Below are 19,037 nucleotides of genomic sequence, written 5' to 3'. Positions count from 1 at the left end.
TTGTTTATGTATAAGAAACAACAATGGGCGGTTTAAGGGAATACTGGAATGGTTCCTAAATGCGTTCATATTGATCCGTCATAGTTTCAGTTGCGTTTGGGAAACAACTTCAAATAAACTGACGGGGAATATGAAAGAAGATATTCAAATGTATTCCACCCTAATCCAGGCATTTATCCAGTTTTCATCTTTAATGAACTGGCCTGTCCATACAGTAGAAGAAGCCTTCGGAGATGAACAGTGTCAGGAATTGTGTGCAGAGGATCTTTGACCTTTTGATGTCAACTGATGGTGCATTTTGACCGAACCGACGGTTTACAGACGTTATTGTTTTATAGACATTTAAACCTCTGTTGCGGAAGTCAAACGCGCCGAAAAGAGACAGGGAGGGATGTTGTTTTTTTCTATGACTAGATGTGGTAGAAATGGATACCCCATAACATCACTGTCCCTCTGCTCTGGACCACTTTCTATCTCACTGCTCCATTGTTCTGTACAACTTTCTCGCTTACTGACCCTCTGCTCTCGACAACTTTCTCGCTTACTGTCCCTCTGCTCTCGACAACTTTCTGGGTTACTGACCCTCTGCTCTCGACAACTTTCTCGCTTACTGTCCCTCTGCTCTCGACAACGTTCTCGCTTACTGACCCTCTGCTCTCGACAACTTTCTCGCTTACTGTCCCTCTGCTCTCGACAACTTTCTGGGTTACTGACCCTCTGCTCTCGACAACTTTCTGGGTTACTGACCCTCTGCTCTCGACAACTTTATCTCTCAGTAACCCGCTCTTCCGGACTTCCGGACAACGTTCTTTTCACTCTGTCGACCTAAACTGTGTACCTCTCTCATTGCCCATTCTACCTGTTGTACTCGTAAATTGATCACTTGCATTTAGACTCATGTAGTGTTCCCATTCTTTTTAGGGAAAGTAACCAAGATTTATCACTGGACTATAGCAACAGCTTGGGTTATTTTGAAACCCACTTGAATATAGTTTCTAAAAAAATTCAGTCGCCAAGACCTATAAACAACCATGATGCTGTATTTTACAGATTCAGATAATATTTTACAAATTGCGTTAAAATTTCTTTTCACATTTAGGTGTTTACGTATTGCGTTGCATTTTGTACATTTGGTGTTATTTTGTACATGTTGCTTTATTTGTAGTGTTTACATACTGCGTTAGCTTTTTCAGTCCAGTCCAGTCAGCCGTATGTCCCAACACATTCTTTCTCATTACAGGTCATACATACAAGACACCTACACTAAGAAATGTCAGTTCAGTATTTCATATTAAGAAAGATAAAAACTAAAATTTTGAGAGATTTTCCCGAGTCCATTCCATGTTTTGTCCAAACTTAGAAAGGCATTTCTTCTAATGTGAAGTACTGCATGCTCAAGGAGAATACTTTTTTCATACTCTCCAGCTTCATGGCCTCTTAATGCAGGGTAAGCACAAGTAGTTTTGGCTGTCTGGCTGTCTCTTTCTGCCACGTCAGCAGGTTGTTATGGTAGGATCCAAACGGTACTGAAAGTAACCAGAAAAAGCGGAAGTGATGTGGTGAAACACTGTCTTGTAAATACTTTGTACCTATCACAAAGGAGACTTACATTTCCACTGTGAACTCCTGGAAGTCCCCATCGTATCCAATGGACGTTAATATATCCTTTTTGTGGTTGAAAAAGAGGACTGCGCATGATCTTGATACACTTGACCTTCTTCTCGACGATCTGTGTTGGGAGCATGCGAAGAGGAAGGTGTGTATTCAGTATCCTCTGGTTTTGTAGACTGTCGATTCCGTCTTTTTGTATTAAATCTATCATCCGGGTCGCCTTCACCTCCTTCATCTTCCGAATGATTCCAATTTGGGGCATCTCTGTTATCTCCCACAACCAGTGGGTTCCTATCAAAATTTCAATTGTAGAAAACCTGGAATGAGATAAGTTGGTCTGGAAGGCAGACTATTTAGGATAGCTGAAAGTTAATGCTTTGAATAAAGCTAATATGGTGTTTTGTCCTTTATAATAGGAACAACGAGTAATTATGCGTGAAAACGCAGTACTACTATATTATTAGTGTTATACACAGAAGCATGTTAGTCACTAATCGACATGCATGAACATGAAGGGATTGAAACTACTGGAAAACTGCCGTTTTTGTTGCACATTCTGTGGAATGAAACAGTTGTTCGCTTGTCTTGCCCAGATGTCCAGATAAATGTGTTGCAGGATATTCGGTGGAAAACACTGTGGTTGAAGTAGAGATCGACACGAAAACAATTAGGCATTTACATAAGGTGATGCCATATCTTCACTTTAGTGCTGATGTGTGGAAAATGAGTCTTAGAAAGGGACTGTACATATGTACACATGCGTTTACGATGGATGACCTAAGTAATTTTACATAGGTACAGTACGTTTGGGATATATTGAGATAGCTACAATGTCATAATACCACATTTTGGATAAGCACATATTATGACGTCATCTTCTTCCATCGTGCATTCTTTGAGACGTTTGAATTCTTCAATTGGGTTCTTCCCTCTGGATATTTGACGAGGCCACAAACTCCAATAGATACCCTCGTACTCATGACACCTGAAGCCATGTCCCTTTGGGTTATTCAGATCCACCATCTCAATCCCGGGGTCTGTTGTACATTCTGCAACTGGGTCAGGTCTGTGAACGAAGCAAGGCCGTCTTTATTTGTTTGTGTACAACCAGCTACGTCACTGAGATTACCCAAGTTGCCATAAGTCGCTTCATATGTCACGCGTACGATTGATGTTTGGTTCAAGCATTTTCCATCATCCGCATCCCACTGTAAGATCTGGAATGAGCTTGTAATATGAGGAGACGACGTTGCAGTATATAATCTTACTCCATCATTATCAGAGTATTTAAGAATATACTCGTCATATTGGTAATCCAAGCATTCCCCCCTCTATCTGTGTCACTTCTATGAATATTCAAGAATGTACTCGTCATATTGATAATCCAAACATTTCCCCGTCTATCTGTCATTTCTGTGATTTATTGTTATTTCCTGACGTAGCAACACAAGCGATTGATACAAGAGACTGCTTGAAAACAAACACTTACAAAAGTTACATGCAACTATGCAAAGTTCATGACCACATACAAGATCTGTTTTAAGCTTACTTTAGCCGCTTGGTCTGCAGGGCCATAGTATGACCGTCAAATGTGAGCTTTTCAAGAAATTATATTACCAGTCACGCATCTGTAGTTTGTACCGTTTGTCATTCCCGTCAAATTATTTATAGAAAACATATCCTATTACGTCTACTGGTCTCTGTATGGTAACGGTGCGGAGAGATAACCAATATGAATATAAATGACACGTGAATATATTTTTTTTTCACAAGCTGATGTTATTACTGTCCAATATATGAATGCAGATAGAGCATATTCATGATGTGACTTGTCCTGGAAAAATGTTTACCATCCATTTTCCATACAAATTGTGCGGACTCTGCACTACCCTATAATTTGTGGTTATCGGATTAAAACGTTGTCAGTTTGGCAAAGGGAAATGACATCGCCTGCATACGCACACACACACACACACACACACACACACACACACACACACACACACACACACACACTGTACGCAATCGAATCCGGGTCTTAAGCGTGATGATCGAACACTTTAATCACCAAGTTACCCTACCGCCCAAGTCGTTGAAGATATGTCCTTGAATGTATGTTCATAATGAGTATCAAGGTAATGTTTGGTTTCTGTTGTCAAAGCAGCGTGTACTATTTATCATTTTCAGCTGAAATTTCCATTTCGTACAGAAATATATAAAAGTGTGAACACGATGGCACAAAGAGGAAATAAAGATGTCTTGCTATGAATGTGAACTGTCATCTCCTGGGGTATTCCTTGAAACAAACAGCCTGAATTGTCTGAAATTCGTCTTTAGGTATCGATGATCAAACATGTCATTTTGAAATCTGTCCGACAATATTATTATTTTATATCATTTACATGTGTTTGCAATGATTACCAAACTCTAAAAAAGGAGTAACGAGAATATACTTTGTCTGTGAATAAGTGAATTTAGACATAGACATAGACTTTCCACGTTTCAAATGTCCTGTCAAATCCTGAATATTTACTTCATTGTGACTGGGTTTGTTGGTCTTCAAATATGTCTGGAAATTGAATCCCTAACACCCCATTCCACTGACTATCAGAACGTCATCTGAAGCCCATCAGATCCAATAGAGTTCAGGGTTTCCGATAAAAATTCACCTGATATTCTTTTAGTGGTCCTTTTTCACGTTAACTCCGATAGAAATCCAACATTGATTTGGTTAATCGGATGGAGGCCTGGTCTTGTATATAACGCTTTTGATCGTGTGCAGCACAAAGAGCTTGTACGTAGATAACAGATGTAAGGCTTTCACTATGGATATCGAGTTGGATGCGCGGTGGGCGAGCTGTCTATGGCGCCAGGTTAGTAATCCAGCAAGCTTGGAGGTGCAGGGATCGAGCCCATCTGTGACCGGATGTGAAAGACCTTGGAGTCAACCTTTTGTGCAGACTCTTTCAGTGATGTCACAACCCTTCGTGCGCAGTACACAACCACGTGCACGTGAAAAAAAGCCACGGATCCGTTGGTAGATGACCAGAAGCAAGGGGAAATAAAGAGAAATTGAGCAGTTTAACTTGTGAACTGTATATCGGCGCTATACAAATGACTATTAATATAAATCTACTACTTGAGTGATTGCAGTCAACACGTCTTTGTAAACGGAGCAATATCCAAGCCCTGGTAGTGAGCAGCTGGCGACCCCCAGGGGATCAGTATTGGGACCCTTTTTACGGTGTATGTCAACGATATTGCTGATAAATTAGATTTGTGTTACAAGCCTTGACGATGACACCACGCTTGGAAAATCCTCGAAAAGTATTAAAGAAATCGAAAACTTTTCTTAACACAAATTTAGACATATTATATATAACTGGAACAAAAACTGGTTGGTCTCATATAATACTGAAAAAACAGAAGCAGGGTGTTGTTCTCCATGATTGATGAAACTGTGGAAATGAAATTGTTCTTTGACGGAAAGCAAATCAATTTTGTAAACAGTCATAAACAACTTGGAATAACATTTGAAGCAAACAGCAAATGGTCTTGTCGCCAAGTCAGGCTCCAAAATGATATCACCCATGCGGAAATTAAAATACTTACTTAACAGAAATACAATCAATACTACTTATAAGATAGTGATCAGATCGCACTTTGAATATGCTTGTGAGTTATGGGACGGCTGTGCCATAGGATAGAGTAATACTGGAACTGTGTCATCATTTGGCCTACATGTACCATCTACATGTGTTTGCCTCTTGGTCAACGTTCAACCGATATTCGAGAAAGCGCGCTGTAACATTTAGCATATTAACTGTTTCACTGAAAACCATGACTTTGGTGGGTTGATCTTCAAGAAAGTAGGGGAAACAATACAAAACTATGGAAATGCACTGTTGTTTTTATTAGAGGTAACCAGGGTATATTAATAACAGGTCAACTGCCTACACATGAACATAAACGGTTCATATGGGCGGCTACACTCTCATAAGTGGAAATGGACGTTTGTGATTTTTGTCTCAATAATGAGTAATTGCTCCACTCAGGCATTTCATCGTGGCATGTTCCTAATCAACCGTCCAATGACGATTTGGGGCAATCTGTCCCACTCCTCTTGCAGTGCCGCGGGTAATTCTTGTAGTGTTGTCGGTTGACGTTGGCGTCGACGAACACTTCTCCCGATCATGTACCAGACATGTTCTATAGGAGAAAGGTCAGGACTCATGGCTGGCTAAGGCACATGGACAATATGGTGACGCTGATGTGGTCACGGTAGTACACACCAATGACCCTTCCTTGAACAACATGCAAGTCCGTTCTGCCATTCATGGTGATTTCCCTCCAAACCATAACAGACCCACGCCCGAATCTGTCATGCTGTCTGACGTCAGATTCTGCTTCTGTTACTGTGGCAATGCTTGTAAAAATGTACACCACGTCCTATTAGAATGCAAAGTGTACAACATTCAACAGTCAAACCAGTCAAAACGTTTTGTGTGATCACATAAGTTGTGTCTCTTCCTGTCCATACCTTTCTTATCTCCTCTCTATCTATTTTTTTCTAAGATGTATATAACTGAAAATGTATGTATGATAATATCAGGGAGGTTAAATCTGTCCCCAATCCCTTCCACATTTGTGGTTCCCGTCTCGATATGGCTGAAATATTGCCGATGTGACGTTAAATATTAACTCACTCACTCCACATTTGTGAATAAAATATGTTTAAATCAAGGACTGGTAGCGGCCCGATGCCTATTCACTATATCATCTGTGGGTGTCAGATGACTGTTAATCAACGGACACATTTATCAGATCTATCAGACACGTCCGATAGTTGAACAACACGAATCTGATACACATCGGACTGATTTGACTTTCAGGTACTTTGTACCCTTAATATCCCGGGGCGACATCATTTCATGCCCAGGGAATGTGGTAACTAAGTTATTCAACACAGCTGCCTTATCTACTGCAGATATTTAATACATAAAAGAAACGTATTTCATTTGCTACATTTTTTATTTTATTTTTTCAACTTAAGGGATTAACATTGTAGTGTCAAAGCAATGAAGGATCTGTTTTATAATGGAAATTATCATTTAATACTGCTAGACATATGACGTCATAATGGTCACAGTTATGACGCCCCAGTGCTGATGCCTCTGTTGCAGTGGTCAAAAGAGAGTCATCACAATGTAGGCAATTGCTGTCAAATCATGTGGGAGAGTAATAAATAAAATACTAAACTCGCTTCCTTGAAATACCATTTTCATTAAACTCTTTAAAGATTTGTTTTCGCTCATTTGATACCAAATCATCAACTTGTTTAATAAAATTGATATTGCGCGGAGGGTCATTTAGTATCCTCAACAACTGCATTTGTTAGAGGTCGTGTCCTAAAAGGGGTTTAGGTATTGTAAAATTAATGTCCTCCTCAGAAGGCACGTGAGTCCTGAAGATGTTCACACGGTCAATTTCGCTCAGCCATACTTGTTAATCGTAGTATTTTTGTTATTTTGAATTTCGGCTAAGTCTCTTTACAATCGACATCGACATCGGCTAAGCTGTACGTCGTCGTGTTTACAAATCCAGCTTGGGTCCATGCAGGTAGCTGAAGTAATGAAAGACCCCAAGGTTCCTAGTTTGGTGATCTACCTTCTGTTGTTGGCGACCTATCTGTGATGCCCTATTTGTTTTACTGTGTATCGTCAACAGGATTTACTCTTCAAAATGCTTTATTTTTTTATTGTATAAAATGTTTTAGTCATGATATGGCTTGTGCTTTTATTACTGCGTAAATTTTCATACAATCCTCAGGGGCTGAAGGAATGGTGTATATCCGGTTAGGGTCCGTGTAGTAGCAAATGTACTGTACGTCACCAGGTCCCTAGTATGGTGATCTATGTTGGATTGTTGGCTATCTATAGCCTGTTTGTATATGGCCTGTGTAGTTATAATGATCTGTATAGTTAACATGTTTTAAGTTTACTTACTGGTTTTGAAGTTTATATCAGTGATACACTAGTTGTTTTACTGTCCTTCGTTGACACTTTTTCTATCATTTACCTATGATTATTATTCACATATAACTGAAGTAGTCACGAAATGGCTAAAATACTACCGATGTAATTAAAAACTCAAACTCATCCACTCTGTGGTTCAGTGGCTGTGGCTTCGACCCCGACTTCTAAGCACTTCCTTAAACAGAATATGTAAATTGGATGCCTGAATTCTTCATCTTCTCGTCCCATATTTGATCAAATCTCTCGTTTTCTGCTACAGTGAGCCAGTTCTTCCAGTCTCCGATTTCACCTGAAATGTATGCATGTGCGTGGGTTCAAAGACATGAACGGCCCCAAACAGCAAGGGCGGACTACCGAAGACCAAACACCTGTTGCGTACGTCCGTTGGTCATTGTTTCGAATCCTTTAATAGAATCTCTTTTCTGGCACCTATTACTTCATACTAAAGTTGAGTTCATTCATTGGTGGTTTTTAATACTAAATGAATTTTGCACCATACATATGGGTCCAATGTCTAAACCTTGTTATAAATTTGAACTTTGTTAAGACATCAAATTTACCTTACTTGTACCTATGTATATCTCTAGGTAGAACACATTGTGATCTAATGTATCGATAACTGGGATGAAAAGTCTACTGAAAACATCAAAAGCCGAAAATACCTTTATTTTCCATCCTATAAATCCATGATAATGACATCATCCTCGATATCTTCAGGGTATACATTACCATAAATGTCCACTTTGATTTTATTACCCCTCTTTGCTGGCTCCGCATTCTTACGGTAGCCAACCAGCTAAGCCGTTTTTGCAAAATAAGCCCAACAAAGATAACGGTCGCAGCTGCGAAGGTTTGTTCGCAGTGTAGGTCAGAGTTGGGGGAAATCATACAGACAAACTGACAGGTCTGAAAATATGCAAGAGACCCTTTTACCGCTTTCAAAGTATCTCTGCATCATTTGTGTTGGCAAGTTTAATCGGTTAAATAATTTAAAAAGCGAAAGATATTTGTGATTGGTTTGCTGAACTTCTCAGCGTAGACACCTGGTTGGATAAAAAGCGAGACAAAGGAAGTAATAAAGTCATCCGGCCGTAGATGCATCCGGGGTATAGTGGAGATTTATCGGAACGTAAACCCTGGAGATATCAAGGATGGCTATGACACATGCGTTAAGCATACCTTTCCTATAAAATGTCCCACCAGCACCTCTCTTCCAGATACCTGGACCAATACCCTCCTGCTTATCTCTGGCTTCCTTCTCCTTCAGGTTCTTGAAGGAACACGCCTCGATCAAGTCCTCACAGAATTTGTCTGTGACATCTAGATCCAGAAACCTTGCCATGTCTTTAATACACTGCAGGGGATTCTGATACAAATACAAATCCACATATGCTAAAAGTGGGAAAGTGCACTACCACATAAACACTTTTTCGATTTTCTTAATTGTTACATGTATTTAATATTTGTGAGTGTGCTAAGCTAAACATAGTTTTGAAAACTTTTTTTCTGGAATATAGTACAGCATTCTATCCTAAGAAAAATGTTAGCTGCAGTGGGGATTAGGGACAATTTAGCATTGAAATGATCATCTCCCTCTCACGACAAACACTAGATGCGAAAATGTATATATCAGAAACGTTAACACCAAACCCAAATTACAGTTAATCTTCTATGAAAACACAGTGCACACTTACGACTTTCATATCCTCATAGTACAGATAGAACACCGGTTGTTCAGGGGACACTTCAGTAGTCCAGTTATTGAGATAGGCGTGGTAGGATCCCCATGGTACTACAGAATCGACGACAGTGAGTTAGAAAGATTGAGGGCATTTTCGTCTGTACATTCAAAACGATGGTCACGTCTACAGCGATGATGTCTTTATCCACATGTTTACTGGATATGTGAAAGTCGAAATTAATTTTATACAATTTGGGGCAAAGTTTGCAAGGAAGATTCTAGTGAAACTTACGTGAAATTAATCATTGCAAGCCAAACTTCACATTTGGTGCTCGCAGAAAGGTTAACCATATCCTGCCCGTAGCATCCACCAATCGGTGAGCTAATTTGGAGAATAACAACAAATCCATTGCCCCAGATGCAATCTTGCGAAGCTTAACTTGTTTTCTTGAAGAAAAGGCTTCAGAAATTACAATGTGACTTACATTTACCCGACAGAAATGCTTCCGTGAACTCAGCAAAATTTCCCTCAAAGGAATTTGGGACTGCAAGGTTTCTGAAATTATTGTACATCGACACGCATACATCTTTGGGGTTTCTCCTGATCTGAATGCACTTCAGCTTTTTTTCCACAACCTGTGTAGGGAGCATGCGCAATGGGAGATGGGTAAAGAGCACTCTAGGTGGGAGAAGACTTTCTATCCCGTCTTTGTATATGAAGTCGATCATTTGACTCCTGGGAAGTGACTTGCTGTAATGTAGAGATCCCGTCGTGAGCATCCTCATTACCTCAAACAGCCAGTGGCTACCTGGTTAAGCGAAACGTTGGTGTGAGTGAGTGTTGTCCACCAAAGCTAAGGCTCCTAAACAATCTTGTAAATTGTAAACAGTTGGATGCAGACCTTGACAGCCACTGATTGACTGCATGGTCATCCGTTAGCGCTGACTGGGTAAAGTTGCATACACTGAACATAAGCATCTTCCGTCTTTAAGGCATATGACAAGCGTGGGTTCCTGATAGGTTCGTGAAAGGTTCTTAATACCATGTAAGACCAACGAGATGTATAGTATAAGTAAGTGTGCTTATGTCAATGACGATATAACAGTTAAAGTGAGTTAGTGAGTTTTAAGCTGCACTCAGCAATATTCCAGCTATATGGCGGCGGTCTGTAAATAATCGAGTCTGGACCAGACAATCCAGCGATCAAGGAAATGATAAAGGAATGAACATTTGCAGACAATGTGTTGTTTGAAAGGCGTGACGGGAGAACGAGATTTCATTACCCTTGCTCTGTAGTCGGTGACATATGGATTGACTTGAAACATTTCGTTAAACACTTTTAACTTTTACCGTTCTGCTTACACACCGAAGTAGGAACGTCACGTGGAAGTAAATATCACACATAAACTTTATTAAAGAGATTGATGAACAATGTCTACAGTTTTGATGAAGAACGTGTATCAGAAATACAGTGGACGTTATTGTGCGTACATGCAGGCTAACACTCATGCAAGAAGTACTTACCGCATTTAAGGTACGCGCAAACAAGTACGTCATCTTGATGCATTTGAGCGGCTTTAATATTTTTGTAGTTCTCTAGTTGACTCCGATCTTTAAGCCATTTTGGTGGTATAACTGGGAGGTACAGGCCATCATACAGAAAACACTTAAAGTGTTTCAGATCGTGGATGGCACCAAGGTCGCCAAGGTCTGAAGAAATCCTGAAAACACAACAGCATGCATTGTATAAGATATCGTTTAAATTCTGGTAACTCGCGTGAGCTGTAATTCACTTTGTGGACACTCTCGGAGAAAGATGTGAACAACTTCCAACATGCCGTTTTCTTGGGTAGGGAAGCGACAAAATCCTTTCCACATTCAGAAGAAACCTCTGCCAAAAACATAGTCGATTGTGCATTTGTGATCATCATCAGCTATTTGTTTCAGCAGTTTTACAGCTGTATGATGTTGTTGTTATGCACATCGGACCTTAACAAGATAATCCTTTGACTGTCACCATGAGATACGAATAAATAATCCGGGAAGCTAAGTCAAAAATAGGGAACTGCATCCGACATCATATAAGGAATTAAAAATTGAAGATTATATACATGAAGTATGTTAACAGTAACATGGACAAAATCACTAACAATCGTTTCTCTATTTCTGAAAATGGAAATATGTGTACACAGTGTACTGCAACTATAAATGCACATGTGTCACATGTGATTAATAAACGTCTCCTGGGATATAACATAGCATAACTACCAGCGCTATACAACGATACTTGTCATGTCCATTAACTTATAACTTACACTTGAGGTTTTCCATCACATTCATTTGCCGCCATGGTAGTTGGAGTCGGTCGGTGATGAGGTACCTTGACAATGTGATGGTATATCACAGCTCTGCTGTACCGTAATTGACTCAGGGCTGGGTGATGTATGTGCGAGGTGCCGAAGTTGGGACATTCAGTTTTTTTATTACGTGACCACACATATTAGCTGTGCAAGAGATATAATTACACTTCACATTTCTTACCTCAGCTCATTATCATGGTGGACCCTGACTCTCTCCCTCATAGGTTGAACCTCTTTGCATTGGGAAAGTACATAGGTAATGTCATGCATTCAGGGTCAAATCAGTCCCAATACCCTTGGCAATACACTGGACGCAGATGTAACTCCACTTTAGTATATTGTTTGATCTACCCTTTTCACACACTTTAAAGGAAACGAGTCGTCGTCCTATGTATATGATTGAGTGAGTTTGATTTTACGACGCCCTTAGCAATATTCTCGTAATGTTACAGTGGGGGACATCAGGAATGCCTTGTACCCATGTGGGGACCCACCATGTGGGTAATCGGACCCTTTGCCTTGGGCGTGACGAAAGAACGCCTTAACCCTACACGATCTCATCGCCGCGTATTTGGATAAGCACTTTACAACATTGTTGCATGTGACGCCTGTCATATAAATCGGTAGAGTGCACTACTTTCATGTTACAAAAACATATCCCGATACATCATCTGTGATTCTTTAAGACCAAATCACAAATGTCACGGAAACGTCACAGAGTGTGTCAATTGGACAGTCTCCACTTGCAGTTCCCAATGATATGTTGCACATCGTGATATTTGTCACATTTGAGCAAACTCGCCTTGTCACTTCAGTTCAGATAACACAACATTCATGTATCAACAAAAGCAAAAAGGTATTGTCAGTATTTCTATTTATTGATACCTGAATAACATAATACAGTTATGGGCTAAATGCATATTTTGTTCATCTCAAGAAGCCAAGCATACCCAAGAGATTGCGATTGTTAGTCAGCAACACCTCAGTGATGCTTTTATTGAACAAGCGTGCGTGAACCTTGAAGAATCCGATCTGGACAATAGTTTACATTACGGATGACTACGCATCGCATGCTGTGATTGTGTTTATTATAGTTATCCCTGTCTATTGTCTGTTACATGGAATGTATTTTATTTACCTTGCTATTTCATTTGGCATTGCCAGTTTTGTGTTGTTTCTTCTTTTCAGTATACGAATTGTCGATACGACGTTAAATCTTAACAGGCTTTCATTTGATCACCCCAAACCTGTGTGCAAACAATTTTTAGAGGCATGTTAGAAGTTCAAACTAAAAATGTTTTATGCTTTGAGTTTGATTCCACCAACTTCTAAATGCCTTTGAAACAACTTATGTTAGAGGTGACGGAAAACCAAGTTCAGTGATGATCAGTTGTTTCGCCAAAACGTCGCACTCGTTGGAAATAAGAAGGCTGACTATCGAAAAGAACTTTCGTTTTGTTTATCTGAAAACAATGATAAAATAGAAAAGTCTTGTTTGATTGTATGTACTATGGTCATGAACCATATTCTTCCTTGAATAGCAGTTTGTCAAACCAGTGTACCTTCTTGTCATAATGTATACGTGAATTTGATGCCGTAACCCTCCATTTTTTCATTCCAAATATGATCAAATTTCTCGTTCTCTGCAACCGTGAACCAGTTCTTCCAGTCCCCAACTTCACCTGATGGGAAAAGACAAACAAATCTTTAATGCAGTTTCGTGAATGGTATTTAGGAACATAAACACAAGTTTTTTTCAGACTTTCCAAAAGTGGATTATCAATTGTGGAAGGAATATTGTATGTATTAGTAACACTTACTTCCTTTTTTTCATATCTTACACTAAAGGTGTGACAATTTGCCTTTTAGAGACGTGTCCCTGGTCACAGCAAGAGCCATGGGACGGACTACAAGATTTGCTGCGAAACTGAGTCTTGTTCGGCTGTACCGTTAGAGCGTTTCATATGCATCAAAGCTGATAAATGTCCTAAATACACCCATATCACTGAAATATTGTTTAGAGCAGCAGTGAACCCAGCCGAGCCAATGTGTCCATATTTAATTTTGAAAGTTATAACAGCATAGACAATTCAGCTATTTACCTTTTCTGTAGAAGGATCCCTTAGAACCGACCTTCCAGAGCGTCAAACGCTGGCGCTTTTCCTCTTCATCAAACTTTTTCATTTTATCAAAACTGCATGCCTCGGCTATATCTTTACAGAAGTTATCGGTGACAGTAACATTCAGAAAGGTGGCAATGTCTCGTATACATTTGACGGGATCCTGCAAAATAGACGTGGAACGATAGAGTGATATACTTGTACCGGAAAGAAAGAGCAATCGGCGAGTGAGTGAGTGGGCTGGTTTGTGAATGAGAAAGAGTGTAAGTGGACCTCTTCAACGTCGTATCCATTTGGATCAGTACCATCCAGTTGTGCTACAACCCTAGAGCAGAGTTGCACCTTTTTGGACACTAAGTTTACGTCTTGTGATACAAGAAGATGGAAGCATGTACATCCCTTAAGAACTTACTTGTAGCATTTGTTATTGTTTCACGTGTCATTTGAGCCAAAACTCTTCAACGTATCTATCTGGATCAGTACCATTGTCGATTGAGCGACATTGTCTGCGGACAGTTGCATCCTTGTGGTCTCTCACTTCAAGTGTTTTGACACAGGAAGGTGGACTGCTTCGTTTTGCCCATTTTGTAAGCTTTCAATCTCCGTCTGTTATTACTATTTATTACTATAAGCTATGTTTCTTTATACAGGCAGCAGTAATATAGTCACAGAATTGTTTGACCGTGGTCCTGTGGATTGAATACTGACATGAAATCATTTGATCTGAATCGCGCCTGGATATGTATCTGGATGCATCAGCATCATATAGACTACTTGCATGCATCTATCATTTTGTCATAGTTCCTGCCGTCATCAGTCATTCATCTCAGATGTCAATATGTGACTGAACTCGTGTCCACTGCAGACAGACAGTAGATTTTATTGTATGAATGGCCATGATGCCTGTGCAACCCCAATATATAAAACCAAGACAATGTGTAAAAACTATAGCAATTCGTAAAAATGTAACAGTATGTAAAAGATGTCTTAACGCAAAAAGTACAACTACCGGAAAATGTAAAATAAAAAAAAATACCAAAACCAAATCAAAATAAAACAAAACCACAATTTCTAAGTTTAATATGTGAAAAATTAGGGCAACAGGTAAAACCCATTTTCAGGTTTGAGTAGGGTGGCAATCGAAAATCATTTTTAACAAATTCGGCAAAAAAATGACTCTACCTTAATTTACAAAATGTACAAAGATATCGCAATGTTTCTGAGAAATTAAGCTTCATTTTACATTTTTTTCAAAATTTTAAGTCGTTTAGTACATATGAAAGCATAGTCGATAAACATATAATTTGATAGTATATTAAAGATATTTTATCTTATAGTCCATTTTCGAAAGTCTTAAAGAAATAAGTTTATTCTTTAAACTATGTTTTCATCAATGGTTTTGGGGCTTTATTCATTATGTCTTATTTAAATTTTTACCTTTTGGGTTTGACTCCTTCAAACTGTTCAGTCGATTGCTGATAAGCTGCGAGTACCAAATTGGGTTTTGAAGAAAACCACGTATTGATCTGTCTTAGTCGGTACGAAATAACATGCATGTTGTTATAATATATCCCGTCTTAACTCATTGTTTATAGGGGTTCGAATCAATTGCAGTCGGTACATGGCATAGAGGTGGGAGCTGTGGCCATTGGTTTTCGGACCGAGCAACTGACGTAATAGAGAGCGCCAACGTTGCCAAACGTTATGAATTGATTTGTTTATGTATAAGAAACAACAATGGGCGGTTTAAGGGAATACTGGAATGGTTCCTAAATGCGTTCATATTGATCCGCCATAGTTTCAATTGCGGTTGGGAAACAACTTCAAGTAAACTGACCGGGAATATGAAAGAAGATATTCAAATGTATTCCACCCTAACCCAGGCATTTATCCAGTTTTCATCTTTAATGAACTGGCCTGTCCATACAGTAGAAGAAGCCTTCGGAGATGAACAGTGTCAGGAATTGTGTGTAGAGGATCTTTGGCCTTTTGATGTCAACTGATGGTGCATTTTGACCGAACCGACGGTTTACAGACGTTATTGTTTTATAGACATTTAAACCTCTGTTGCGGAAGTCAAACGCGCCGAAAAGAGACAGACAGGGATGTTGTTTTTTCTATGACCAGATGTGGTAGAAATGGATACCCCATAACATCACTGTCCCTCTGCTCTGGACCACTTTCTATCTCACTGTCCCTCTGCTCTCAACAATTTTATGTCTCAGTAACCCACTCTTCCTGACTACTGTTTCTCTCACTATCCCATTGCCCTGGACAACGTTCTTTTCACTCTGTCGACCTAAACTGTACTACCTCTCTCTTTGCCCATTCTACCTGTTGTACTCGTAAATTGATCACTTGCATTTAGACTCATGTAGTGTTCCCATTCTTTTTAGGGAAAGTAACTAAGATTTATCACTGGACTATAGCAACAGCTTGGGTTATTTTGAAACCCACTTGAATATAGTTTCTAAAGAAATTCAGTCGCCAAGACCTATAAACAACCATGATGCTGTATTTTACAGATTCAGATAATATTTTACAAATTGCGTTAAAATCTGTTTTCACATTTAGGTGTTTACATATTGCGTTGCATTTTGTACATTTGGTGTTATTTTGTACACATTGCTTTATTTGTAGGTTTTGCGTTAAGTGCTTTTTCAGTCCAGTCCAGTCAGCCGTATGTCCCAACACATACATACATGGTCATACATACAAGACACCTACACTAAGAAATGTCAGCTCAGTATTTCATATTAAGAAAGATAAAAACTAAAATTTTGAGAGATTTTCCCGAGGCCATTCCATGTTTTGTCCAAACTTAAGAAGGCATTTCTTCTAATGTGAAGTACTGCATGCTCAAGGAAAATACTTTATCATAGTCACCAGCTTCATGGCCTCATAATGCAAGGTGTGCACAGGTAGGTTTGGTTCTCTGGCTGTCTCTTTCTGCCACGTCAGCAGGTAGTTATGGTAGGATCCAAACGGCACTGAAAGTAGACCAGAAAAAGCGGAAGTGATGTGTTGAAAGACTGCCTTTGAAATACCTTGTATCTATCACATACAAGACTTACATTTCCCCGACAAAAACGCCTCTGTGAACTCCTGGAAGTCCCCATCGTATCCAATGGACGATAATATATCCTTTTTGTGGTTGAAAAACGATACACAGACATCTTTGGGATTGCGCATGATCTGGATACACTTGACGTTCTTCTCGACGATCTGTGTCGGAAGCATGCGTACTGGAAGGTGTGTATTCAGTATTTTCGGGTTTTGCAGACTTTCGATTCCGTCTTTTTGTATGAACTCTATCATTCGGGTCTCTTTAGCCTCCTTTGTCTTCCGAATGATTCCACTTTGGAGCATCTCTGTTATCTCCCACAACCAGTGGGTGCCTATCAAAATATCAATTATAGAAAACCTGGAATGAGATGGGTTGGTCTGGAAGGGGGACTAATCTTAATGTAGCTTAAAGTTAATGCCTTGAATAATGCTAACATGATGTTATGTTCATACTAGGTGTTAGCTCCTTTTTTATGGGAACAACATGTAATTATGCGTGAAAACGTATTATATTACATTATTCGTGTTATACAAAGAAGCATATTAGTTACTCATTGTCATGTATCAACGTACTGGAAAACTACTTTTTTGTTGCATATTTTGTCTTGCCCAGATGTCCTGATAACTATTGTGTTGCAAAATATTTTTTGGAAAACACTAAGTGGTTGAAGTAGAGATCGACACGAAAACAATTAGACATTTGCATAATGTGATGCCATACCTACACTCTAGTGCTGATTTGTGCAAAATGAGTCTTAGAAAGGGACTGTACATATGTACACATGCGTTTACGATGGATGACCTAAGTAATTTTACATAGGTACTGCACATCTGGGATATAGTGAGGTAGCAACAATGTCGTAATACCACATTTTGGATAAGCACATATTATGACGTCATCTTCTTTCATCGTGCAATCTTTGAGACGTTTGAATTCTTCAATTGGGTTCTTCCCTCTGGATATTTGACGAGGCCACAAACTCCAATAGATACCCTCGTACTCATAACACCTGAATCCGTGTCCCTTGAGGTTTTTGAGATCCACCATCTCAACCCCGGGGGCTGTGGCACATTCTGCCTCCGGGTCAGGTCTGTGAATCAAGTAAAGTCGTTTTTATTTGTTTGTGTTCAATCAACTTAATCACCGACGTTACTCAAGTTGCCATTAATCGCTTCATACGTCAAACCTACATTTCTCAGCATTTCTCGCCTCACGGTAAAGTCTGGCCTGAGCGTGTAATGTGACGAATACGACAACTGGGTACGTTTACTCCTTATAAGAATAGTCATGAATACACTCCGAAATGTTGTGTTTATCAGGGGTTGATCATCCATATATGCATGCCACTTCTAAATTCCATTCACAGACTATATATTAACGCTGATTTCTACCCACGTTAACCACTAACAAATCACACATTTGTTCTTGTCCAAACATATTGAAATTCACAATGGCTACTGCAGATAAAGCCAACACCTCGGTCTGATATATACACCACTTCTGACTACTACTTTCCTCACATGGCAGCACAAGCGATCGATACAAGAAGCTGCCCGAAAACACTTTCATGTTTGACGTTGAATGCAACTTATGTGAGGGTGACAATCTCAGATATGTTCTGTTTTGAACCTACCTTGGCCGGTCTGTCTGCATGGCTATAGTATCGCTTTGTAGTGTGAGGTTGCCATTGACCTATATTATAGTCCCCTAACTATACAATGTGTATCACATTTCATTTCTTTCATCACAACGCATCTACATCAAATGAATAATACATGCAAGCTAACAGTGTGCATGGGTATCCTCCAGATATGTATGCATGCAATGCATTTATAGAGGCTGATGTTATAAATGTTCAGTGCGCGAATGTATACATTTTATTGTCTACAAGTAACCCGACCTCGACCGATTCTGCTTCATTTTGGGTCACATGGTGCTCTGCATTACCCTATGGCTAGCGGTTACAGGAATACACGTTATCAATTTGACAAACGGAAATAACACAGCTACTCTGTTTAAGACATGAGTGTCTGGAACTGTATGACCTATAGACGATTTCAATGAAGTTTCTTCAATTTCATAGAACTTTCTGGTAATAATTTTAAACATGTGTCATTTACAACATGTAACAAGTAAAATGTTCTTAAGCCTCCGACCAGCAG

The 19,037-nt window shown here is 39.4% G+C and overlaps 1 protein-coding gene and 1 pseudogene across 1 annotated transcript; both read right to left on the bottom strand.

Moving 5' to 3' along the window:
* Positions 1 to 1,356: 1,356 nt before the first annotated feature.
* LOC137258366 (sulfotransferase 1E1-like) lies at positions 1,357 to 3,186 on the bottom strand (annotated as a pseudogene).
* A 4,636-nt stretch (positions 3,187 to 7,822) lies between these two features.
* On the bottom strand, positions 7,823 to 18,528 carry LOC137258358 (uncharacterized). The gene is made up of 11 exons (XM_067796014.1): positions 18,509 to 18,528; positions 17,742 to 17,965; positions 16,883 to 17,206; positions 16,695 to 16,798; positions 13,791 to 13,971; positions 13,265 to 13,370; positions 10,853 to 11,049; positions 9,813 to 10,136; positions 9,341 to 9,438; positions 8,826 to 9,012; positions 7,823 to 7,935 (listed from the first exon to the last, which is right to left on the bottom strand). The coding sequence occupies exons 1-11, from the start codon at positions 18,526 to 18,528 to the stop codon at positions 7,823 to 7,825; spliced, it is 1,878 nt and encodes a 625-aa protein (XP_067652115.1).
* Between the last annotated feature and the right edge of the window lie 509 nt (positions 18,529 to 19,037).

This window comes from Haliotis asinina, chromosome 1, assembly GCF_037392515.1.
Source record: "Haliotis asinina isolate JCU_RB_2024 chromosome 1, JCU_Hal_asi_v2, whole genome shotgun sequence".
Classification (NCBI taxonomy): Eukaryota; Metazoa; Mollusca; class Gastropoda; order Lepetellida; family Haliotidae; genus Haliotis; species Haliotis asinina.
The sequence above is the reverse complement of the archived record's forward strand: the minus strand, read 5'-3'. Positions and strand labels throughout refer to the sequence as shown.

Coding starts and splice junctions, on each gene's coding strand:
- LOC137258358 (XM_067796014.1), bottom strand. CDS start 18,528: ATGCAGACAGACCGGCCAAG. Junction 13,972..16,694: donor ATTATGAGGCCATGAAGCTG/GTGACTATGATA, acceptor TCTATTTTGCAG/GATCCCGTCAAATGTATACG. Junction 11,050..13,264: donor GGCATCAAATTCACGTATAC/ATTATGACAAGA, acceptor TTGTGTTTTCAG/GATTTCTTCAGACCTTGGCG.